We start from the raw sequence: 25,803 nt of genomic DNA on the forward strand, positions 1-25,803 counted from the left end.
GCTCTTGGAACCTGCCTGATGGCTTACCCATGGCATCTGGTTGACCACAATGAGAAATGGATGCTAGATGAGAAGTCCACATGGGTGGACTTCCTCCCACCACCTGTGACCATTAGGCTAAGGTGGTTGTGGGTCCACCCACATCTAGAAGACCTAGAGAAGACCTTGGCCTGATCGAGCAAGGCTAGTCATACATCTTCATGCTTGATCTGACCCAGCAGGAATACCCTCAAGTCCTTAAAATCCTGGGCATCAAACTTGGTGAGATATGCTTCTGAGCAGAGAAGCTTAGGCCACAACAATCACTAAACCGCCCTACTTTCAAGTCTCATAATTATTCCCAAGTTTGGAAAGTACGTGTGCCAGTTGTACGGAGATGTATCTGTTTGGCCACAGTTCTCACACACATTTGGGGAGTGACTTGCTCTTGCTCTCAGTCTCAGGACCTGTTTTCAATACCAGGCCTCAGACCCAGACTAGGAAACTGTTAATAAAGAAGGTAGCCCCCTCTGGGAATGTGTAAAGTGCATTTCATTTTCCCGCTGGGAGAACCACCGGCAGTTCCAAACCAGCAGGGATAATGGAGAGGCTTAGATGTAGGGGTTATGGGGAAGGCTTTTCAGCCTGGGAGGGCCACATGATAGTGGGTGGGGAAAAGTAGGTGCAGCAACAGCTGCGACTTTTCCTTCTGTACCAAGGGCCACGATCCAGCTACAAAAAAAGTCACAAATCTCCACTTCCTGCCCCTCCCCCCATCTCTCCATCGAGACAAACAAGAGGCATCACCACAGTTCAATAACATATCCCAGCCAGGCAGAAGCACTCAAGGAATTCAGCCTGGGTAGCTCAATTGGTTAGAGCATGGTGCTGCTAACGCCAAGGTTGCAGGTTCAATCCCCAGATGGAACAGCTGCATATTCTCGCATTGCAAGGGGTTGGACTAGATGACCCCCAGGGTCCCTTCCAGCTCTACAATTCTATGACGTCATTGAACAGGGTATGTGGCCTGGGGATAATCTTGAAGACGGGACAGAAAGGGCTGGAAAGGAGTATTTGGCCTACGAGCTGGTTGAAAAGCGATATGTGTGTGTGTGTGTGTGTGTGTGTGTGTGTGTGTGTGTATAATTTCACCAGGCAGGCTTGAAGCCAAGAACCTCTTTTAAAAATAACCTATTGTGCATAAATTAAAACAAAACTAGTGCATGGAGAGCCAGCAATACAGCAGTCACTCTGAACACACACAATTCACTATGACAGGGCGGCTGATGCAGTTCCACAGAATGATAAATCACAGCAGCAAAGGGACTTTCATTCGTATATCTACCACAGGCCCAGAATCCACCCTGTTTAAAAATATAGAAATGCCCAAGCAAAGACACTCATTTATATTAACCCCCCTCTGTAGTCCTGCCATCGACTACTAGTAGAATAAAGTATAGCTATGGACTAACGGTCTAGAAGACAAGATAGATATAAACACAGTTATCATAACCTGAAGAAGTGAACATTTTGTTTCAGAGATGCAAAGGGGAAGGGGGAGATAAGAAGACCCCGCCCCAACCCTCCATGCTTGAAACTCTCCTCTAAAAATCTCATTTTTTGTGAGCAAAACTGCATATTGTAGATTAGCTGTACAAAGTATTCTTTTTTAATATCATTATACTGTTTCGAGTTATTTATTTATATATATGTATATTTATATATATAGCACCTTCCATATAAAGGACAAGTTCTAAGTGGTTTACAAACAAACCAAAATCTGAGAGCACCTTGGGAGGAAGTACCACAGGCCAAGTATCTGACTACTAAAAACACAGAAAAGGGAACTAAAGGAGCTTTTGGATCAAGGTCACATGCCTAGTGTTGATGCAGGGCCCAAGACTCAGTGGCAGGAATCCTGCCACGCTTTTAAAAGCAGCAGTCTTCAGTCTTTTACCAAAGCATGCATTTGGGGACCTGCTTTTTCATTCATTCATTTTTTTTTAAACCATATTCAGTGTATGGTGGTAGCGCTTGCTGCTGCAGCCCACCTTGGTACAGGGTCCTGACCTGCCAGCTTTAAAGATGAATGCTTTAAAAAGGAGCCAGCTGCACGCGGAGGAGGTTGAGACAGACACATTGTTCCCTAGTTGCAGAGGAGGAGGAGCAGCAGCTTTCCCCAAAAGAGAGGGAGAAATTCAGTGTATTGAAATGATGAATCGGGATTCATGTCATACTGAGAACTGTAGGGCAGGGGGCAGGGAGCCTCCGGCCCCACAGACACTGCTGAATTAGAACTCCCTTCGTCCCTATATATGTAAAAAAGCCCAAAGCATTTACGTTAGGGATGATAGGGGCAGAAATCCCCTCTCAAAAATCATGTTGGAAGTTGTTTATGTAAGTGACAGCAGCAGCTAGGATTCTACATGCGAAGAAATGGAAGGAAGAAGAAGTTCCAACCAAGGAAGAATGGGTAAGTTAATGGACTGTGCATGACTGGCAAAATTAACATCAAAATCAAGACAAACTAATGATGAGTGTTTTGTGGAAGAATGGATGCCCTTTTCGGACTATTTAAATAAATATTATAGCACGATGAACTTGCGAGCAGGATTTGATCTACGAGCGGCAGAAGTAATTAGATGATAATATTGTGGTTATGATTTGATGGAAGACAGGGTGCAGGAGAGGGGAGAAACGACAACTTGCATGGAAAATGGGGTGGGAAGTTGGTAAAAATGAGAAGGAAGACGAAATTCTGTGTGTTGAAACTTAGTAAAATGTAATGGGGGGAAAGAACTCGCTTCATCCCCAGTGAACGGAGAAGGCTTGGGATGATGGGAATTGTAGTTCTGCAACATCTGGAAGGCCAGAGGTCCCTCACACTTGCTATGTAGGATTTTGTCTCTCCAGTACTGATTCCATTTACTACAAATGCTTTCAAGGATTTTTTTGGCTCTTTTGGACTAGCCCTCTAAGCTGCTTCAAGTTGTCCCCAGCAGATAACGTAAAAGAGGGGTGAGGAACCTGTGGACCTCCATGTGTTTTTGGATTCCAGCTCCCATCAGCCCCAACCAGCATGGGGATGATGGGAAATGTAGCCCAAGAACAGAGGGCCACAGATTGCCCATCCCTGAGAGAATTTCACAAGGATATACGCTGGTTAAAATATTACTAGAAATACCGCATGCACGACAAAGAGTTCTCCTGAAAGGAATGGTTTCTCTGCTACTAACATTCAAAACTACATATTGTTTTACCCCTCACAACGTGATAATGATAGTTTACCTGAAGCCTTCCCAAGCCTGCAATCCGGTAAATATCGACTGCCCTCTGCTTAGAAAGACGGCCATTTTAAAATTACATGTTTTCCACCTCTTTGCGGTGCATGTTTACAGTGTTTAACAAAATACAAAGGTGCACAATCAGCTGTTTCCCCCCCCCCCCAGCCTGCTTAGGTACCGTTCTGGTTGCTGGGCTGCAAATCAAGTAAGATTTTGTGGACGTTCCCTGATTAATAGGACTTCCCGTTTTCCTCCAAATGGAGCTTGGTTTGAACCATGGTCACTAACATTGTGCCCACCGGTACCTCATACAGCACTCACAAAAGGCCCCAGTAAACATCCCCTCAAAAATCCACAACGCAGGAGGGACTCTGTGTTTTTCCTGCTCAGATTCCGTTTGCTTAGTCTTTCCTACATTCAACACCCTCCCCTGCTTTAAACACGCCCTAATTTCATTGGATGCCAGGACTGGACCACCTGCCCTCCCATCCATTCTGAGCAGCCATTTTGGGGGGCGGCAGCCATTTTCTGTCACGCTACACACCCACGGCAGCCATTTTGTGACTGGTGCCCATGGCACCACCTCAAAATTCCCACTGGCTCCAAAAGGTTGGCAGCCCTTGACTACACAAACACACACACACAAAAAGCCCAGGAGATTTGTCTTGACAAACGTGAGGTTTTCACAGCACAGCATGGATACTCCTCTTTAGGCACAGGGAAATATCACAGCAACATGAGCAGCTCCTTCCAAGACTGGTGCAGAGCAAGAGGAGTGCAGGGTGTGTGTGTGTGTGTGTGTGTGTGTGTGTGTGTGTGTGTGTGTGTGTAATGGAATCTGTGAAGCCTGGAGAAAAAAGCTAGCATGAGCGATAGTTTGGAGCAGTGGGAGGAGATTCGGCTCAGTGCAAGATCTTTGGACAAAGAAGTTTCAATATAATTCCCAAGATTTTGGCACAGGGCTGCATGGAATTGAAGGTGGGCAACGAGGTCTGTGAAAAAGCCATGTTCTTTCCAGGGTATGCACATAACTCAAGACCATTACACCGCAAATGTGGAGGACTAACCCTATCCGTAAGGTGCCAACTTTTCCAGTCTCTGGGCCATCCCAAACACTCCCCCAAGTCTGTGGTGGGGAAACAAAGAGCTTTCGAGGTCCAAGAGCGTAAGGAGGACCATGTACTTCGTACACAGAAGTCATTTCCGACAAATAGCATCTGCACACCTCAGCAGCTCAGGTGTCCTGCAGTATTTCACTAGTATTGGCACGGCTTTAGCTGGGTGGTCAAAGAACAAAAAACTTCATCCCTAGTTATCAAGCAAAATGTGATCCCAAGTTAAGCCGGAGAACTGTCAAGAACGGTTCCCGTGACACAGCTCTCGCTGCTGCCACCACCGCACAAAAGCCATCTTTCACACCAGCAAAGACAGACAGAAGTTCATTCCTTGCTCCCGTACGTTTTCTGGACATCCGCAAGCGTCAGCCTCAGGTCCTCGGGGTACCGGAACTCCAGCTCAGCGTTTGCTAGGTAGTGCGTGCCGGCAAACTCTGCGAAGTAGCGGCCAATGTCCGGGTGAGGGATTTCTCGGGGCTCCATGTTGTACTCCAGATTCTCTGCAAGAGGAAGAAACAAAGGGAAGGTGACCGTTTCCGCAAGCTTGACAAAAAGAACCGTGGGGGTGCCTGGTGCCCGTTTGGGACTGGCAGGGAGAAAAGCGGGGAGGCTGTGGGGCTCTGCAGTGTGGGAAGGCAAGGCCACACCGGTGGGTCAAGGTTCAGGCAGTAAACAAGGCAAGGATCTAGGGAGCTCTAGCAAGGAACAGGCTAAAACAGCTATTTACGCGGCAGCAGCGCCAGGTGCAGCCCGATTATCAGCATCTGCAAGGTGCTGCTGTTCTACTTCAAAGGTTCAGCCTGCCCCTGGAACCTCCTATTGCGATGGAGCGCGGGGGTGGGTTTCCTCCAGTCCTCCTGCAGTGGAGTCCTCTGAGTCAGAGGATGGCAGTGCCACCTTCTCAGGTCAGGGGGGTACTAGCCGCCCCAGGTCTCTCTGAACTCATTTCTGAAGCTTGGCCTGTACACCTATTGCCTTTTGCTTCAGACTCTCTGCCTCATTCCTGGAAGATGACTGCAGGGTCATGACACCGGGCAACAACAGGCAGAGTCAGGGTCAAAGGCAGGCCGGGCCAACTAATTCCACTTCCGTCCCTGTCCTCCTCTCTGCCAAGTTCTAGAAGAGCAACCCTGGGGCTAAGGAGGAGGAAGCTGGCAGGCAGTGTTTCTCCTTGGACTTCCTGTAAGCAAGAAGGCAGGCAGGTGGGGTCTGGCTGTGGGCAGGCCGAGATCAGAAGGGCGGAATCCTACATGCCCTAACAGACCAGCCTCCCCTGAAGAAGTGGCTCGTATCTGCTGTTATTCGGGGACTCTGTTGCCATTCAGAGTGGAGGATACTCTAAAGAAACAACAACAGTGTCTGCTCCGGGAATATGCCCCTCTTGGTAATTTGGCTGTATGAGTCTGCAAAAAGCCAATCCCTATAGCAGGCATAGGCAAACTCCGGCCCTCCAGATGTTTGGGACTACAATTCCCATCATCCCTAGCGAACAGGACCAGTGGTCAGGGATGATGGGAATCGTAGTCCCAAACATCTGGAGGGCCGGAGTTTGCCTATGCCTGCCCTATAGGGACTGGACCTGCAGTTGCCACCAGAGGCCCTTCCTTCATGTGTCTTCTCTGAGAGAGGCGTGGAGGGTGGCAATGAGGCAATGACTCCCTGTTTGTGTTGAACGCTTTCCTCAAGTAAACACTTGTCGTCGTAAGAACACAAGAAAAGCCCACTGGATCAGGACCATCTGTGGTCCTGTGGGCAGATGCTGAAAGCGGAGATGGGGAACCTGTGGCTCTGCAGACATTGCTGGACTACAACTCCCATCATCCCAAGCCATTGGCTCTTCTGACTGGGTCTGATGGGAGTTGCCTTGAGAAGATGAAGAGAGGCAGGCAGAGAGAGAGAGAGAGAGAGATGATTTCTTTTTAAATACCAGTTCATCTACAATTATACAGCTTGAACTAAAGGAGGTGGACAGGCAGGTACATACCCACCACCCAGGCAATACTAGTATTTAAAGAACCAGCTAGGTGCCTATCATCTGGGCACTTCTGAGTGTGAAGCTCAATACTTAGAATAAGAAAATATATGGCAGGTTGCATATTTAAGAAAAACCCTTCCAAACACCCATTTGTGTTGCGGTACAGAGCACCCTCTAGTGGAAGATCCCATCTTTTCAAATATTACTTGCATAGCATTTTTGATCTGCAGACTACACTACGTCTTTTTACAATTCTTACCTTATTTATACTCATGAGACAGACAATGAGTATTATCCCATATTACTTTTCACCTGCATGCTTATTTTTATTCTTTAATATTTCTATTCTGCCTTTCACAGACTTAAGGTGCCATTTAGCTCCTAGCTTTCATATCTCAAGTTTCTAACACCAGCCTGCACCCCTGATTTGCACAGCTTCACTGGCATGTGTTAAAAACCTGGGGTTTCTTTTCACATCAGAAAAGGCTGAAGCCGTTTCCCCCGAAGGAGAATGTCCCAGTGCTGCTTACCTTGGGCTGCGTATCGGCATGATCCGTCCTCCACCAATACGTTGTAGAAGGGCTGCTGGGAACCATGCGGCAAACTATGAACGTTCATGTTCCGGATCCATTCGTTCCCCATCATGCATGCCGGGTCCCAGCCATAGATGACACAGTTATAGCCGTATCTAAATTGAAAGATAGTGGGGAAAGGAGCACATCTCAATTGACAGTCAAATCAGAGGCAATATAGTACATATGCATTGGGGTGCCTGGGTGGAATCAAGGGGTTCTGCAAGAACCCTTTGGGTCCTTATCCTACTCTACATTTCTCTGATTCTATGGCTGTAACTGTTGACAATTGCAAAACACCCCTAGGAAAATAAGAGACTGGTATCCTATTGGGAAAAAGGGTTCTTGTCCCCCCCCCATTTCATTACAGCCATAATTTCACATGACAACATCACAAAGGAGAGTATCCAGCCCTCGTATATGGAAAGAGTAGGTCTACTCTAAGTAGAATGAAAAGAGCAAAAAGAGCCAAAAAGAGCAAAACATCAATAATTTCAAATGGATCACAACTTTCCACCAAGGATTTTGCATAGTGTTATGGTAATCAATAACCAACATCATGTTATTTGAACCTGACAGAATGAAAAAACCTTGGCTATCTCAAGAGCACTGAAAAAACTGTCTCTTGGCTGAGGAAGCTGGGATTGCCTTTTACAGTGTTCAATAGCAGCATCCCAGATTGTCATACAATCTTCCTGCTGCTGTTTTGTCACTGTTCTTAAATGGTAGCCAGGGTTACAAAAAACCACTAGGCCATGGTTTGCTTAGTTTGATTTTGATTTGTTTGACCATGTGAACCCAGCCCTGTAACTTAAACCATGGTTTGCTTATTTCCCCAAACAATAACTGTAAACCATGATTTGCAGCAGGCTTATAAAGCATGGTTTGTTTTTAATTTTGGCTTGGCATTATGTGTGAACCAAGCCCAATTCCTTAATCGTGTGTTTGTTGGGCCACCTAAGACGCTCTCCAAGCCACAAGAACAGCTGGAAAACAAAAAAAAACTTTGGAGAAAAAAAACTATGTTTTGTTTGATCATCTGAGGGTTAAATCGTGGTCAGCTCATGATTCGTTAAACAAACTATGGCTTAGTGTTATGTGTGAAACAGACCCATTAAGAGATAACTCTTTGTACATGAAAAAAATCCATGCCAGGAGAAAGCTTCAATAGCTCAGGAACTACAATTTCTCTCTCTGTTGTAATAACATGTTTTCCCGGGGGCCACACAAAAATTATGTCCCCTTTATATATATCCCTGTTATCTGCTGGTCTTTGTACAACATGTCCAAAGCCAACTAAAAATAACATTGAATACAGAAATAGAACAGTGTTCCCAGGGAGCTAATTTTAACCCCATCCTTACGGTATACAGATGGATAAATGCTGTAGATAAAATTTGCTATTTTTTTCTGGTTGGCAGCTTTGTATGTTATTTCCTTCATGATAAAAGGCATTTGTGCATTTGGGGACAAATTTTGCTCGTTTCATCCAGATCACGTTTCTTTCTTTTTTTGACTGGGCTGAACTTTTGAACTTTCAGCCCAGATTTTAGGGCAAAACAGCCAACCCATTTCTACATTTCATCGTTGGGTAGGTGCTCAGTGAAGCTCCTTCACAGATTCAATTGGCAGATGGTCCCCAGCCAATTTTCCCCAAAGAGCATTATGGAGAAAAAAACGGTAACCCTTTCCCACCTGCAAATGGCTGAAATTGGGCTTAGGGTACCAAGCTATTTTGAATCAGTTCCCACAGGCATTACTGCCACTGTTACTGAGGTTCAGCTTAGAAGCCGATTGGGATTGGGGGACGAGCAGCTCTGATCCTGCCTGTACTTGCTGGTTCTGCCATTTTAACTATGCAACAGGGAACTTCCATGGAGATTCAGATACTAATCCTGCTTCCGGAACTAGGTTATCGGTGGTGCTTGAATCTGTGATGATCCTCAAACTGAAAGCAAACATCTGATGCTGCAAGAACACCAAACAAGCACAGAATACTGAGCGGAGGAGGAAGAATGGAACGGGATGGACTCGCCTCTTATGTTTCATAATCAAGCCGACAGAATAGCAGACGTCTTTGTGTTTCTCCTCCGAGTGGAGCTTCACGTCAGGCCCCGCTTCCTCTTTCCGGCGTTCGATGTGCTCTAGAGTATGCTGAACTAAATAGCCCACTGCTCCATGCTGGGAGGGGTCCAGCGCTTGGATGTGTTGCAAGATGTCCAGCACCTTTGAAGAAGAAAGGCAAAATAATGCAACGTTGCAAACAGCTGCCATTTCCGTGAGCTGGTGCCACGGACAACGGGGTAGGGAGACTGGGAGCAGACCCTCCTGCTCTGACAGAACACACGTTTGCAATCCTGACATTTCCGCAAGGCAGTAGAATCTCACGAGAGAGCATGGCACGCCTCATCTTTAAAGGCTTGGCAGGCGTGGCTGGGAAACATTTTGGGACACCTTTGCCACTTCTATCCAGTTCAGAACTTCTTGCCCTGCTCCTGAACTCCTGCACTATGACCCCTGAGCACTGTGTCTGTTGATAAGGCTTGCCTGATTTAAGATCTCTTTCTTACCGGCAAGCAAGGGGCTCTGCTTGCGTGTTTTGGGGCAGGAGCCTGGGAAAGTGATGGCACACAAGGCTTTAAGTACCTTCTCTGGCCAGATTCCCAGGTGGAAGTATAATCGAGCCTGGAGCATGAGATGCTGCACGTTGTCTGGGTACATGGCCAGGTACAGATCCAAGGAGTCTCGCAGGAGCTGGTAGGACTGATCAGTGCTTTCCCTGGCAAACAGAAACAGGCAAAGACAAAGGTTATGCTTTCATTCATGTTCATGAAACTGGTTGATCAGGGCCAATGGGGGCACTACCCCACCTACCTTGCTCTGCCCCAACCAGCCTGCCTTTCTATTTGCAGTCAGTCCAAGGGATGGCCCTGCCTATCAGCTTCCTCCTTAGTCTCAGCTCCTAGCTGGGAGGAGGACAGGGACAGGACTGGAAATAGCTGGCTCTGCCTGCTATTAGCTCCATCAACTGCTGAGGTTCCTGCCTTCTGCCATACCAGATCAGAAGCAGAAGACTTCTAGGAGACTTGGACCCTGGACTTCCCACTTTGTGGCTGCCTCTTAGCAGCTGCGGCATTTCACCACCCGAACCTGCGATTTTTGGGTCTCCCCAGAAAGGGCTTTTGACGCAATGCTCTGCTGGGTTCTTACCGCTTCCCGATGTTCAACAAGTTGCCCACCATTCTCTGCAAAACTTCCTTTGCTGTCGCCACGCCATAAAATTCCTCGGTCACGTGGTGCCCGATCAGGTACTCACACTCTTTCACAGTGAGCTGCTTCCCCTTCCCAAAAGCGTCGATATAGGCATAGTCAAAGATGTCTGTGCTTCTGCAGAAAGAAAGCAAAAACGAAGGGCAAGCCTTTAGCAAGCATAGCATGCTTCTCTTTCTAGAAGAAACAAAGTGCTCTTCCACGCAATAATGGGGCTGTTACCCTCATGGCAGGAGTGGTGGGTATACCTTGACATGGAACAGGTGTGTGTACAGACATACAATGAGGTGGCCAGAAACAGCTTTATTTTTTAATACAGCACCCCTTAGGCACAGAGAAAAGGGGTACATATTTTGCATGACGGTGTTGTTCTGGCTGCACGAAGAAGCAACCCATGGGGAGCTGAGACTGCTCTCAGGGGTGGCATAGGGTGTGTATGTGTCTATGGGCAAATGCCATTTTCGCCCCCTGGAAATCCACTACCATTTATTCTAGGCAGCTGCATTCCCGCCATCTTGCGACACTGTCAGAGCCATTACAGAGTGAAATTTATAACTTTCGGTTCCACGGCTGGCCAGATCCCTGGCAGATAATGAGATCGCACCGACGTTATTGATGACTATGGCAAGTAGTGGGGTTTTTTCTAATCGAACGCGACCCATTTCTCTTCTGCAGTAGAAGGACACACACGCACACACACAAACCCTTCCCATTACTTTGCCGTTTGGCAGCAGTTAACTTGAAAATGGCAATGCCGAAGCAGTCTTGTTGCCTGAGATAGCTGAATCTCTTGCTGCCTTGCCAGCTTGGAAAACAAGGTTCCTGGTGGGAGGGCGGGAGGCCAAGCGAAACTTTAAAAGCTTACCCTTCTGTCCCTTGGCACCATCTGAGCAGAAAGTGGCTGGGAAAGTTGACAGGCTCCAGCCGCACACCCAACTGCCTGGCAATTGTCAAGTAAAGCACCGACAAGCTGATTGGGATTCCAGTCCTGTGGATCAAAACCTGAAACCAGAAAAAGAAAATGAGACCAACAGTGAGGGTGAGGGGTAGTCCCTCTGATGTGGGATTATGTTTAAGCCCACCCCCAAAAGCAGGGACTGGTTGGTTTACAGCCTTGCAGTACAATGGATCCTCTGTTCTTTTAAGGCGAGGAAGACAAAATAGGCCCAGAAGCTCCCATGTAACCACTGAGAACAATCTGTCTCTCTGTTTCGTTTATTTGTAAGATGTGTAAGCCGCTTTCCCCCACATTGTGCTCCCCAAGTGGTTTCCCATGGAAGAATAAAAGCATAACGTTAAGAACAGATACAATGGATAAAAACAGCACAAGAACAGCAGTAGTGCCGTGAGATTGCACTATCTGAAACCCCGGAGTTGATATTCCCAAATCCTGGGAGAATAAAGGGTGCAATGATGAGGTGATGGAAGGGCGAGACAGAGAGGAGACTTGGGAGTAACTAGGTCTCTGGTGGCTAGCGGATGGTTCCAAAGAGGCAACAGACAGTAACTGTCTGCCGCCTCTTTTCTTTGTGCTGCCAGGACATCCTCCCCTCTCCATGCTGCACCACTCCCTGCCCATTGGCTCAGATGATCAGAGAACTCTAACTTCCGCCTGCCCCCAGGCACATCTCTAACCTGTTCATTCTAAATCACTGCCTTTAGGGCGGCATGCAAACATATTCCTATGCCGAAAAAGGCAAGTTAACGGGCAAGTCAGTTCTCCTGTTCCGACTTGTTTGTTCTCTTTACCTGGCGGATGTACGAATTCAGGGAATTGTAGTAATCCACCTCGTTCCCTTTGTATTTCAATTGCTCGTAGAGGACGTAGTTCATGGCATCAAGGACCTGCCTCTGAAGCTCCACCTGAGAGACGATCAAGACCTCCCCTGAAACACAAGAATAAATTAATTCGCTGAAACTGCTAGGAAAAGGGGAGAGTTCTCACAGTGGCCAACAAGAAGCCTGTGGGAAAACCACAAGAGGGACCTGCGCACAAGAGCACTCTCCCTTCCTGGGGCTTCCAGAAACTGAGTTCCTGCAGTCGCCTGCACAAATTCATCACCTCACACTCTGGGTGGCTCCCAACAGAATATTAAAAACACAATAAAACTTCAAACATTAAAAACTTCGCTAAACAGGGCTGCCTTCAGATGTCTTCTAAAAGTCAAGATACAGTGGTGCCTTGCAAGACGAAATTAATTCGTTCCGTGAGTTTTTTCGCCTAGTGAATTTTTCGTCTTGCGAAGCACGGTGTCGGAAATGTTTTGGAAAAGCTTCAAAAATCACCAAAAACCTCAAAAAAAGGCTACCACACCGCGTTCTATGAGTTGCTCCTCGAAGTCAAGTCGCAACTGTATTAACGGTGTTAAGAAAAAGGAAACAAACTTGCAAAAAACGCAAGACGTTTTCGTCTTGCGAAGCAAGCCCATAGAGAAATTCGTCTTGCGAAGCAGCTCAAAAACCGCCAAACCCTTTCGTCTAGCGAGTTTTTCGTCTTGCGAGGCATTCGTCTTGCGGGGCACCACTGTAGTTGTTTATTTCCTTGACGATGGGAAGGCGTTCCACAGGGAGGGTGCCACTACCGAGAAGGCCCTCTTTTGCCTGGTTCCCTGTAAATTTGCAGTAAGGGAACCGCCAGAAGGCCGTCGGAGCTGGACCTCAGTGTCCGGGCTGAATGGTGGGGGTGGAGACGCTCCTTCAGCTATACTAGGCCGAGGTCATTTTGAATTGGAACACTTTGAATTGGAAATGTACTGGGAGCCAATGTAGGTGTTTCAGGTCTGGTGTTATATGGTCTCTGCGGCCACTCCCATCATAATGTCATTTGCCTCTGCTGGGTGAGAAGAGTGAGAGAAGGGGGGGGGGCATCTCTGTCCACTGGTGGCTTTGGCCCTGTTCACTGCCAGCATGTGGCCCCTGACAGATTTCTCCAGAGGAAATGTGGCCCTTGTCAGGAAAATGTTCTCCTCACCTCTCGCCCAGGTGTGACAGCTCAGTCAGTATCAGTCAGCATGAGACTCTTAATCTCAGGGTTGTGGGTTTGAGCCCCACGTTGGGCGAAAAAGTCTTCCACTGCAAAGGGGTTGAACTACATGACCCTTGTGGTTCCTTCCAACACTACAAGTCACCCTAGCGCAGAGTAGCTGCATTGCCATAGAAAAGGCTGTGAAAAAAAACAACAAAAAAAACACACACACACAAACAAAAAACTAACTCAAGTAGCTTTGTACAATACCTGCTTTTTGGGTCACACTTGGGTGCCTAGAGTTTTTCGATTTCAGGAATTTCCGAACTTTGGCCACAATATCGTCAACCTGGGCTTGGACACTTTCTAGGCAGATGTCCGACAGTGGGTTGCAATACTGGTCAATCAATACAGCCCCTGGAAAAACCCGGAAGAGAGGCAGGGCAAAAATATATTCCATTAAAATTACTCAAGGGTTGTGAGCAGATTTAATTTCGAATGGTAAGAGCTGCCGGGTAATGGGAAGTAGCGGCTGGACAGACACCTGCCATGGGGCGCTGTAGCGGCTGGGTCCCTGAATTGAGTGGTGAGTTGATTAAATTGGGGCGGGGAACCATTTAAAGCCCGAGGGCCACATTCGCTTGTTAGCAGCCTTCCAAGGGCCATGTAACAGTGGTGAGTGGAGTGACAGATGGGACCCACCCACCCACCTCTCCTCTCTCCTGCAAGTTAAGCAAAAGGCATTATCATGGTTCATGAGCACATAACATCTAAGCAAACACAGAGGGCGTGGCCTCTGTGAGGGGGCGTGGTCTAGGAGAGCCCCAAGGGCCAAACAGGGATGGAGGGCTGCATCTGTTTCCCAGGACTGGGGTTCCCCACCTTTGGAATAGATTTTTTTCCCCAAAGAGCCCCTCCTCATGAAATTATAAAAACATTTTTAACCTTACACACACACACACACACACACACACACACACACACACACACAGAGAGAGAGAGAGAGAATTGGCAAGTGAAGGAGAAGGAAATTCTCATTTTAGTAAGGTAAGTGAAGAATTAAACTGGCCAGTCTGTATTGCATTAAGAGGAAATTAAAAGCCAAACAAGGAAAAGCAAATGGGGGTGTTGGGATAAAGCTCTTCAAATCCAGATAAAGATGGAGCGTGTGCATTTCAGAAATAATATTTGAGAACAGACGAGGAACAGAAAAAAGATTGGACTGCTGATTTCGGGACAAACCACTGAATTAAATTACAAAATGGTTAAGATTCTGCCTGTTTTGTAATGAGTACAATGAGGTTTTTTGTTTTTTTGTAACTGCATTGGAAAATATTGGATGTGCCAGTAGATCACACTATTTTACTTTAACTACATTTTGAGTGATGCTCCATTTGGATTCTTTTGTGTGACGCAGAGCCTTTGGCTAAACAATAAAGATTCGGCTGGCAGGACAGATGCTTGCTATCACGTTGAGGCCTCCACTCACCTTCCAAAAAGGACTGCTCATCTGCTGGGCGCTGAAGATACACCTTCAGTTTCTTCAATATGTTTTGCTGCCGCATGAAGTAAAGGATTTTCTTTGCATAGTACTTCCACGTCAGGCCTTTCCTGCACAGTGAAGGAGAATCATTGTGGCGAGCAACCGCTTGAGTCGGAAGAATGAGAAGAGGAAAGCCAGGCGCACAAAGAGAACCGCTTGAATGGCGCGATTATAAGGGGCTAGCCAAGCAGAGCATGGAAACAACTACCAAGCCCTGAAAGCAGGATCTTATTAATACGGCTCAGGTATCTCCCGTGACTTTAAAAGACAACTTCTGACCCCTATAGCACAATCTTATCTGCGGAATGCAAAAACAGGCAGAGAACTACAATGCTGCGCAAATACTCTCACGCCAGCTGGGATTTTTGCCAACATCAATAGTTTTATTAAACTTCAGCAACAAACAAGAGAGGGGTAGAAAGATGAAAGAGATACGGATCAGCATACAATGCAGAAAAATTGCACCGGGGAGCCTGGCCATAAAGAATAAAGGAAGGCTTTAAAGTTGCAGTTCTCAGAGTGGCTTAACAGTCTATCCTTTTCCCCAGGAAACTCTGGAAATGGTAGCTCTGTGAGGGGAATATCAGCAGGGGGCGGGGTCTCCTAACAGCACCCGTAACAAACCACAGGTCCCAGGACTCTTTGTGGGGTTAAGAATGGAAAACTATTCCTCCAAGTCCACCTTATGACTTGGAGGGATGCAAGGTCCTCAGACCACTGTGTAAATATGGTGGGTATTGATCCTTCCAGACTCGCAACGTCACATGCCACTTACTTAAGAGAACAGCCGAGGAAGACTTGATGCTGTTACATTTGTGTCAGTGCCTTGGACAGAAGACCAATTTAATAATTATTCTGTAGTAAGAAAATGTCGTGTGCAAAGATATTTAAGATGTTTCTTGAGAGACAGTGCAATGTAGTGGTCAAGAAAGACCAACTAAGACTGGGAAGACCCAAGATCTGAATGGCTACATTCAGACCAAGGCCTTCGGCTCAGTATACCTGAAGGAGGTTTCCACCCCATCGTTCAGCCCAGACACTAAGGTCCAGCTCTGAGGGCCTTCTGGCGGTTCCCTCACTGCGAGATTACAGGGAACCAGGCAGAGGGCCTTCTCAGTACTGGCACCCTCCCTGTGGAAAGCCCTCCCATCAGATGTCAAGGAAATAAACAACTATCTGACTTTTAGAAGACACCTGAAGGCAGCCTGTTCAGGGACGTTTTAAATGTCTGATGGTATTATTATTATTATTATATGTTGGGAGCTGCCCAGAGTGGCTGGGGAAACCCAGCCAAATGGGTGGGGTATAAATAATAAATATTATTATTATATTATTATTTATCATGATGGGAATTAGCCTGGCTTGGTTCCTGTAGCCACGAGAAGGGGTGCAGAAACATTCACTCCTGTTTCCAAAAGCGCTTAATTTTAACTACTGTTTGTGTTCTTTGTGTTCCAAGAACCCAATTCTACAGAATGCTTCTTACTCACATCCTATTGTTTCACTATACCAGGTGTGTGGACAACTTTGTCCCTCCAGATGTTGCTGAACTACAACTCCCATCAGCCCCAGCAAACACAGGCAATAGCCAGGGATTACGGGAGCTGCAGTTCAGCAACAGATGGACTACGTTCCCCACACCTGCTCTATACCCTCCTGGGCTCTGAATGCATGCACAGGTGATGCTCCTGTTTCTCCCAATTCAGATCCGTCCACTCCAGCAAACAGATCAAACCTCACAACACATTATCCTCTAGTCAATCAGGGCGCTCAGTAGGAACAGACACACTGTCAGGACGGCTTCCAGGGAAACAATTTAGCTTAATGATAGCAAGTGGCAAAGACTGCAGCATCGTTAGCATAAATTTGCTCTTAATAAGAATGTGTGCGGCCAATGCAGCAGCTCAAATGATGTTAAGCAGAAACCTCACCAATGCAAAATATTAAGCTGCAGCCTTGTTAGAAGGTGAAACAAAGCTGAGCACACAAGCAACTATAAAACTTCATTGTAGTCTTTAAAACAGGGATAGGGAACCTGTGGCCTTTCGGATATATTGTTGGAACATATCCGTCAGCTCCAGTCAGCATGACTAATGGCCAGGGATGATGAGAGCTGAAGTCCGGCAATATCTGGAGGTCCACAGGTTGTCTGCCTCTGCTTTTAAGACTTCCTACACAGTCCTTGCAGTTTTAATCAATTAGATCTGCATAAATTTGCATACAAGAGAGGGGGTAAGCAGACTTTTTTTTTTTAGATTATGCACTGTAACATCTCAGGAGAGGCATTTCCGATTGTCTCTTGCACAGAGAATGCAACATTTCTCATAAGGCTGGCACTTATTTTATTTATTTATTTTTATCAAAGGTATATACCACCCTTCATCTGAAGATCTCGGGGTGGTTCGCAAGATAAAAATGCAGAATAAAAGCACAAAATAAACAGTTAAAACAAAAACAGACAATAAACGCCACATCCCACAAGCACATTTAAAAGGCCGTAGAATATTGATCAGCCCAAGGCCTGGTTGAAGAGGAATGTTTTCACCTGGTGCCTAAAGATGTATAATGAAGGTGCTGGATGAGCCTTCCTGGGAAGAGCATTCCGCAAATGGGAAGCCACTGCAGAAAAGGCCAGTTCTCATGTTTCCACCCTCTGGACCTCTTGTGGAGTAGGCACACAAAGAAGGGCCTCAGAGGATGATCACAGAGTCTGGGTCAGTGTATCTGGGGAGAGGCAGTCCTTGAGGTATTGCGGTACTGAGCTGCTTAAGGCCTTATAGGTCAAAACCAGCACTTATTAATAGCTGGAATGGTATAAGATCAGGTTCGAATCTCTGCTCGGCTATGGAGCTTGTTGGTATGCCTTGGACAAGTCACTCTCTGTAAGCCTCACCAACCTTGAAGTAATGTTGTGAAGATAAAAAAACCCCCGGAGAGGAAATCATGTCTGCTCTCTTGTAACTTCTTCAAAGAAGAGGGATTATGAATGCAACGTTTAAGAATTAAATTGCAACATGAGTTTGCAATGTCTGTTAAGTTTCTGTAAAAAAATATTTAAAATCTGCTGGCTGGGTAAATCAGGCGCACTGCTTCAGTCAGTCAAAAATGTTTTAACTGGCCAATCAATTAATCTAAACTTTGCAGCCCTATGGAAATGCAATTTTGTTTTTGCAGCCCCTCCTAGCTCTTTTAAAATTCAGGCTCACCTTCCTTCCATATTAAGGATGGACATCAGCTCATCCTCAAAGAAGTGGCTTGGGCACTCGAGGGTTTCAATATCAGTGAAGCCGTCACAGGGCACCTAGCAAAAGAACATAATGTTATCCCATCACTAAGGACTTTAGGGAAGGGCCATGGCTCATCTGAAAGGGCACATGCTCTACATGCAAAAGATCCCTGGTTCAACCCCCAGCATCTCCATGTAGGAGTCTGAAACCCTGGAGAGTTGCTGCCAGTCAGTGTGTACACAATATTGAGCTAGATAGACCAATGGTCTATCTTAAGGCTTCTATGCCTTAAGTGAAGGGCCATAGCTCAGTGGTAGAGCATTAGTCTTGCACGCTGAAGGTACCATGTTCAATCCCCAGCATCCCAGGGCAGGGAAACTGAATCCCGTCTGAAAGTCTGGAGAGCTGCTGCCAGTCAGTGTAGACAATGTTGAGCTAAATGGACCAATGGTCTGACTCAGTCTGAGGCAGCTTATTTTGTGGGGAGGGTCATAGCTCAGTGACAGAGCATCTCCATCTCCAGGTAGGGTTGGAATTGATCTCTGTCTGAAACCTTGGAGAATTGCTGCCAGTAGACAATATTGAGTAAATGGACCGGTACAAAGTAGCTTCCTCAGTTCTTAGGACTTTTCCTGTAACCCACTAGGAAACTATCAAGCACGTTTTTGTATCCTGGGTCACAAAAGGATCATGGGGTGCACAGGACGAGTGTTTCTCAAATAAACAAGAAATCTTACATGATCCGAAAAGAACCTTTTGGAAAATGATGCTACGATTCTCCGAGCTTCCAAGCCAGCTTTATGCCGTTGTTTGTATTCCTCCAGCCAATTCACGCTGTCCACCTGGTTATAATATTTCATAAGCGATGGCCACCTGTGGAAGAAACAGACAAATCAAAACACAGTGGTCAACATTTCACATCTTCACGGAGTTGTTCAGGATGCCAAGAGGCAGGGGGAAGAGAACAGGAAAATGGAGTAAGGAGAAGTGGTCTCCTTGAACCACTAACAGGGATGGGAAGCATGTGGCCCTCTAGCCGTGGTTGGACTGCACTTCCCATGATCTCTGACCATTGGGCTATGCTGGCTAGGGATGATGGGAGCTAGAGTCCAGGAGCTGCTGGAGGGCCACGGGTTTCCCCCCCTTGGAATGAGGTATCCTGGAGAAGGAATGAGGTCGAAGGAGGTACACCACAAGTGTAATACACATGCACACACCCCATTTCATCTGTTACAGTGAGAGGTTTCAGAGGACTGACACCCTGCTAAACACTAAGGTTGATGAAACATTCATGTCACAGTGGGGAAAGATTTCAGGAGGGCAGGAATGGGGGAAAAAACCACAAGAAGGGTCTCCTTCCCCAGCTGGCTTACCCTGATGAGTCCTTTTGTTCCAGGCACTCCTCCGTATGGGCTGAAGATCTCATGCCCAGCTGTGAAATGTGGCCCTATATAAATTATATAATTCTGAATATTTGGGGGACTTTCTGAAGGTAAGTGGATAAATATTCTTGCTTTTTTATTTTTTAAAAAGAGATCCTCCCCCTCTCACCCTGCGCCCCCCTCCAACGAGGCCTGAGCATGCTTTTTGCCATGGTCCAAAAATGATGGGCATCAAGAAGAGATGGTGAAAGAAGACTGGAAGAAATTTAAAGACTATTTACAGAAATATTGTAAAATTAATGAATGCTAGAAGGATGTTGGATAGAAACTAAGGGGTTTCCAGCTGTGAGGCTTTAGGAGATATGAAAAAAAAGGTTTACAAATGGGTAAAAGCTTAATGGTAAGGATTTGCTGAACTAACAAATTGAAGTGGAATACAAAGAAGGGAGGTATGAGGAGGTCTGGGGAAATAAGTGTAAGGAAGATATGTTATGGAAAACTATTTGTTTTTAAACTGTTTTTATGTTGTATTTTGTTTCTTTTTATTTTTCATTTTCATTGTTATATTTTTTTAAAAAAAACTTTAATAATATCTTTTAAAAAAAATGATGGGCATCAGCTGGGGTAGCTGGGTGGGGAACTGAACTGCTCAAGCCCCTTACTGAAGAGAGGTATAACCGTCATTGGACTACAAATCCCATAATCGCTGACTGTGCTAGTTGGGGCTGATGAGGAGTTGGGAGTCAAACAACACCAAGAGCGCTAAGCTGCGCCTGGAGTGAAGGAGACAGGTGCATCCCTAAGCTCTCCCAGTCACACAAATTATTCTAAATAGCCCAAGGCTTGGTGCTCATTTGTTCCTGAGCCCCAGGGGTTAGACCTGTAAGGAAAATGTACTATATCACTAGACTGCTATACTGCTAGTTCAGGCCTAGCTGGAGAGGAAGCTAGTAAAGACTCTTCAGAACCCCCCAGCTTGTTACTTATATTTTCAAAGTACGGTATCTTCCTGCTAGCATCCCGTAGCCACACAGGAAGATGCCTTATATCAGTGTGCAGGCAGGTAGGGTCTCAGCCAGCGTACCAGATGGAGCTGATAGGCAGCTGCCTTCGACACAGAATTAACCTGCGCTTCCATGGACGGCTGTGAGTCCAAAATGACTCCCAGACTGTGCACCTGGTCCTTTAGTGGCAGTTACCCTGCTCAGGACCAGGGAGTCCTCCACACCTACCTACCTGCCCGCCCCATGTCCCCCTTCTGTCTTTTCAAGATTCAACCTCAATCCATCTACTGAGGATGCTACTGAGGACTCATCAGAACTCCCCAGCTTGTTATCTATATTTTCAAAGTAGAGTATCTTACTGTAGACATCCCCTAGCCACAAAGGAAAACACCTTATATCAAGTCAGACCATCACTTCACCTAGCTCAGGACCATCTACATTGACTGGCAGGAGCTCTCCAGGATTTTAGACTGGAGTCTTTCCCAGCACTACCCGGAGATGAACCTGGGACCTCCTGCATGCAAACCACATGCTATGCATCCAGAATAAATGCAAGGGACGTGCCCACTGGGCTTGTCTCTAACCTCCAAATATAAGGAAGCTGCCTTATACCGAGTCAGACCATTTGTCATCTAGCTCAGTATCACTGACACAGACTGGCAGAAACCCTCCAGCCCTCCAGGCAGGAGTCTTTCCCAATGCTACCTAGCAGTGTTTGAAACTCCCATTGTTCTAGGCGCATATTGCGATAGGGAATTTCATCAGCACATGCAGTTTCTGAGCTCTGGGCACAGTACTGTGCCTACAATTTCAGATTAAAACTGCAGAGTGGAAGGAAAGGAGGACCTTTTTCTGCCTCCCCACTTCCAGCTACTCTCTGAAAACTGGAGAGGAGACCCTCTTAAGAATATTAGGGGGGGTGGCCAGGTCTAGGACTAGACCATGTGAAAAATGAAGATAATATTTTAGCTCCTAGCTTTCGCATCTCAGTTTCTAACACTGCTACCTAGAGATGCCGGGGATTAAAGAAGGGCCCTTCTGCTTGCAACACATGAGCTCCCGTTTCCTGACAGCTAAATAGCAGGTGGCAGAACTCCCTACCCCACCCTGCAACACTTCTTCCAGCAAACTAGCACAGCGAATGCTGCTTTGAGGATTCATTGTGTTCAAAAAAGGATTATAACTTCCTGAATCTGCCTATCCCCCTTGAATCAGGAGGAGGTCGACGGCAGTGTGTGTACGCTGCCAGAGCACATCCTCAGCTGGCCGGCATTGGGAGCTGGAGAGGCCAAAGGGAGGGTGGAGGGGATTAGCCTCAGAGGACACAGGCCCTGTGACTTGCAGCCGTGTTTCTGAGCAGCTCAGCCAAGTGTCCAGCATTTGCTTCTTGCCAGGAAATGTAGGAGGAAGTCGCTTGCTCCCTATTTCCCAAGTGTATCGGGCACAGGAGAGCTGTGCCAACAGCCGCTTTGGGTGGCATGGAACCCAGAGCTCTCTTTGATATCCAGGACAGGGGGGGAAATAAAGCCCAAACATGAGCTGTAATTCTGGGCTACCTGCTGCAAACCCTGGTGCCCTGGAAGCTCCTGTGACATTGAGGATTAATGATGCACCTGCCTATCTATTCAACACCATGAAGGTTTTCTGGAAGAGAAATCTTGGCATAACATGGCTGTGAGATAAAGCCTATCAGAGGCTGCCCAGTCAAGCTATGTGCTTCCTCCTCACAAAATGTCAACACTAGGATTAACCAAAAGATGTGGATATAGACCTTATCTGTCAGCTTTTGAACAATTCCCAAGTTAACAAAGGGAAAGCAGGAGTCACAGTAGAAACTGCCAGTCAAGAGAGATCTGAAGGATGCAAAATCCATGTGGGAGTTTGGACAGGACCATAGACTATTCGCGAAATTAAAGAGTTGTGGTTGAGTTATCTAGTTCGTACATTAACCAATATCCCGATACACACACATTACACAATGAAGCTGTTCTACATAGATTCATATTGTTCCATCTAGTTCATACAGTGGTACCTTGGTTTATGAACTTAATCCGTTCTGGAAGTTCGTTCTTAAACTGAAACCGTTCTTAAACCAAGGCGCACTTTCCCTAATGAGGCGTCCCACTGCCGGTGCCCTTCCACCGTTCGGTTTCAGTTCTTAGACCGAGGTAAAGTTCGCAAACTGGGATACTACTTCCCGTTTTGTGGAGTTCGTAAACCGAATCGTTCGTAAACAGGACTGTTATTAAACCAAGGTACCACTGCATAGTCTATTCCACTGGTCTTCAACTGGTGGGTCAGAACCACAAGTGGACTGCTGTCTGATCTAAGATGGGTCACACTCTTACCATGGAAGAGTGTTCCCACCATGGAAATATGTGGTAAAAGATTAAGAAACAGGTCCCAAAATGCATGTTTGGGTTAAAAGTGAATCCTGGGGCTGCAAAGGTTGAAGATACCTGCTCTACTCTACCCTGAGCAGAAGTTTCAGGTGGGTTCCCCACCTCTTGCCCTACTTGAAGGTGCTACAGATTGATCCTGAAAAGGTTCGCAACCGAACTGTGTGCTCTACCACTGAGCAACGGCCCTTTGTCCTTCGTGCTAAGCTGTTAGGAGATTCCTATTCCCCTTCCAAAGCTGCAATTCCCAGAGTGGCTAAACAATCAAGCCCTCTTCACAGGGAACTATGGGAACTTGAGTTCTCCAAAAAAACTCTGAGCACCCTTAACAAACTACAGCTCCCAGAACTCTTGGGGGGGGGTGTAGCCACAACTATGTTTATCATAGCACTTTAAATGTATGGTGTTAATGTGGCCTCAGTAAGAGTAAACCCCTCAGAATGAATGGACCTCAGGCTCATTAATTTCAACCAAACTGGGATAAAATAATAACAACAATTCCTGGATTTGTTTAATAAATAGCTGATCTGGACCATGATTGGGGCAAAGGGTTGACTGCTCCTGCCACAGCCAATCCCAAGCTGACTATTTGCTGGCTAATTATTATTTAAACAATAATCAGCATCAGGAGACATGCATGACCAAAGCAGCCTTCTCCAATATGGAGCCCTTGCTGAGGCTGATGGAAGTTGTAGTCCAAAACAGCTGGTCAACAGGTTTGCAAAAGTTTGGCTAGAAAGAGGGCTAATTTTATGTCTTGTTTGCTCCAGATGAGGAACATCACTTTGCAAACACCTTCACAATATATGGCAATGTTGCTGCACAGTAATATTGTGAACAAACACACAACAATGGCTTCAACTTTTTAAATCAGGATGTCAATCTGTTAACTTTTAGGGCGATGGTGTGGCAGAATACATCACTGTAGGAGACTAAATCATAACTTGCAGGCAAGCTCTCTCACACAGTCAGTGACAATAGAACTGGACCAATATATGTAAATTTCTTATCTTGGCCCATTTTTGAGAACAGGAGAAGTTCATATGCAGCTTGGCTCTGACCATGTCTTGGCAGAAGAAGACATGGTTTTATTGCTTTTTCTAACTGCCAGTTGGCTTGCAAAACTCAGGCTGAACAATTAAAAGGAAGAGAATATTCTCTCCCCACCTGTGAAAGAGGCTGCTGAACAACGGACAGCTCCCCAGTTCAGCAAGCGATTTTCCTGGGTCGCTTTCCAGGCTCTCTGTCTGCGATTCAGAGTTCGGCTTTATCATCTCAGCCGCCAAGTTGGACCTTTGAAAGATTCAGAGCCAGCCACGTGAGCCATCGCGAGTCTGTATTCCAAAAGCGGCTGTTTCTCTGATCGCTGGACTCCTGGCAAAAGTTGAGATATTGACCCTGTTACTCTGGGCCAGGCTCCATCTTGAGTAATTACATCTGAGTGCCTTGAAACCCCCACTGCAATTTCAGTTGGAGGAGTTATTCTTTACTCATTGCCCTAAAATAAACAGTTGCTGAAATAATGTAACGCAGTGTGGCCATATTCCTCATGGAAGGTTCACTGGGCCCCTGACAGCACTTCGGATGCTAAAATCGAGAACTACAATAAGGGAACAGCATGAAGCAGTGATGAAAGTATACAGATACAGAATATCACTTATTTTAGTAATGACAGAGAACACTACTATGAGCTTTTAAAAACAAACAAAAATCTGTTTGCCATTATGATAATTTCCAAACTGGGTGAACATGCAGGAAAATGGCAAATGAAGTTCAAGGTCAGAGCAAATTGATGCGTAATGCAACAATTTTTCATTGATCATTTTAATATTCCTTGTAAGCAGCTTGCAGGTATTACTACAATCAAGGGGCAAACATATTTCGCTAAATAAAAAAATAAACCCTAACTTTAATATGTGCCAACGGTGTTTGAATTGTGACTAACCAAAGAAGAGATCTTGGGGTTATGGTGGTTGACACAATGACAATGTCAAACCAGACGATCAGCTTATTAAGCATTCATCTCCCTGATTTGTTTGCAGGGATATTAGACAACACTGGCTTTTTATTGAGCATTCATTCTGATGCGTTTGTGGGGAGGTTAGATGCCACCGTATTGAAACAAGCATTATCCCACACTTTCTGGAGCACTCCCCCATCACTTTTCTTTTTTTGCAAAAATTCTGCTCTTTGAGGAAATAGGTTTGTTACACAAGACCTACTAATCAATTGCACTGCCTGAATTTGCCTGCATATGATTCAACCCCACCCAGTGTTCAAAATTAGTCAAGCACCTGACTTAGCACATTTTGCACCTGACTATTACAGCCAAGTGAAGATGCCTGGGCACCAGGATGGCGCCTGACATCTTCACCACCTGGAGGTGCATGTCTGGGGATCACTGGAACTTGACTGTTTTCACATACTAATACCACATCCTGTAGAATTCTATCAATTATGTACATTTTATCTGAACAATCAGAATGAATTTCAGGAACCATTTCATTTACCCCACCAAACTACCCTGCTCACAGTTGTGAAGAACATTCTTAAGTTATGAACGGTCCGTATCACCATTAAGAGAGGTCGGAATAGGTGCAGGGTTCGAAATTAGCAGGGCACAAGGCGCATTTTGCACCTAAAGATTCTCCATTTGTGAGCACCTCAAAAAGTCTGGGTGCCATTTTTTTGTGCCTGGCTGACACTCAAAAATTACTGAAATGTAGTGCTTTGAAGCCTCCAAGTATATGTTAAGGATAGGCAATATGTTAAGGAGTTTAACAATAAAGAGTAGAATGTTTTGAAAACTCAAGTATGGTACCAATATTTTTACTGTCAACACCAAATCAAACATATATTAGCAATTTCTGCTAAAAATGTGATATTAACAATGTGTCACTTATGTGAATGGATGTCAGGGGTTCAGGAGCAGAGGCAAGGGCAAGGGAGGAAACAGAGAGCGAGGGGGAGGAGGCAGAAGAAAAGATGAGTGATGACGACGACCCGAGATCTCCGAGTCTTTCCAGTGAATCAGAAGATTCACAGAAAGGAGCACCAGTGGTCAGGGCAAGGGGGGAGCCTAGGGGGA

At 46.0% G+C, this 25,803-nt stretch overlaps 1 protein-coding gene across 1 annotated transcript in view; it reads right to left on the minus strand.

The window, feature by feature from the left end:
• Window positions 1-3,922: 3,922 nt before the first annotated feature.
• The window catches only part of FBXO21 (F-box protein 21), a 25,794-nt gene continuing 3,913 nt past the window's right edge, over window positions 3,923-25,803 (minus strand). The window contains exons 2-12 of the mRNA XM_081175277.1: window positions 18,668-18,803; window positions 17,910-18,004; window positions 14,650-14,771; window positions 13,431-13,577; window positions 11,945-12,081; window positions 11,061-11,197; window positions 10,136-10,312; window positions 9,572-9,704; window positions 8,961-9,151; window positions 6,884-7,041; window positions 3,923-4,878 (exon numbers count right to left, since the gene is read on the minus strand). Coding sequence (XP_081031403.1) covers window positions 4,703-4,878; window positions 6,884-7,041; window positions 8,961-9,151; window positions 9,572-9,704; window positions 10,136-10,312; window positions 11,061-11,197; window positions 11,945-12,081; window positions 13,431-13,577; window positions 14,650-14,771; window positions 17,910-18,004; window positions 18,668-18,803 — 1,609 coding nt within the window. The 3' untranslated portion in view covers window positions 3,923-4,702. The remainder of the gene's footprint in view (window positions 4,879-6,883; window positions 7,042-8,960; window positions 9,152-9,571; window positions 9,705-10,135; window positions 10,313-11,060; window positions 11,198-11,944; window positions 12,082-13,430; window positions 13,578-14,649; window positions 14,772-17,909; window positions 18,005-18,667; window positions 18,804-25,803) is intronic.

Source organism: Podarcis bocagei (assembly GCF_964188305.1).
Source record: "Podarcis bocagei genome assembly, chromosome: 16".
Lineage (NCBI taxonomy): Eukaryota > Metazoa > Chordata > Lepidosauria > Squamata > Lacertidae > Podarcis > Podarcis bocagei.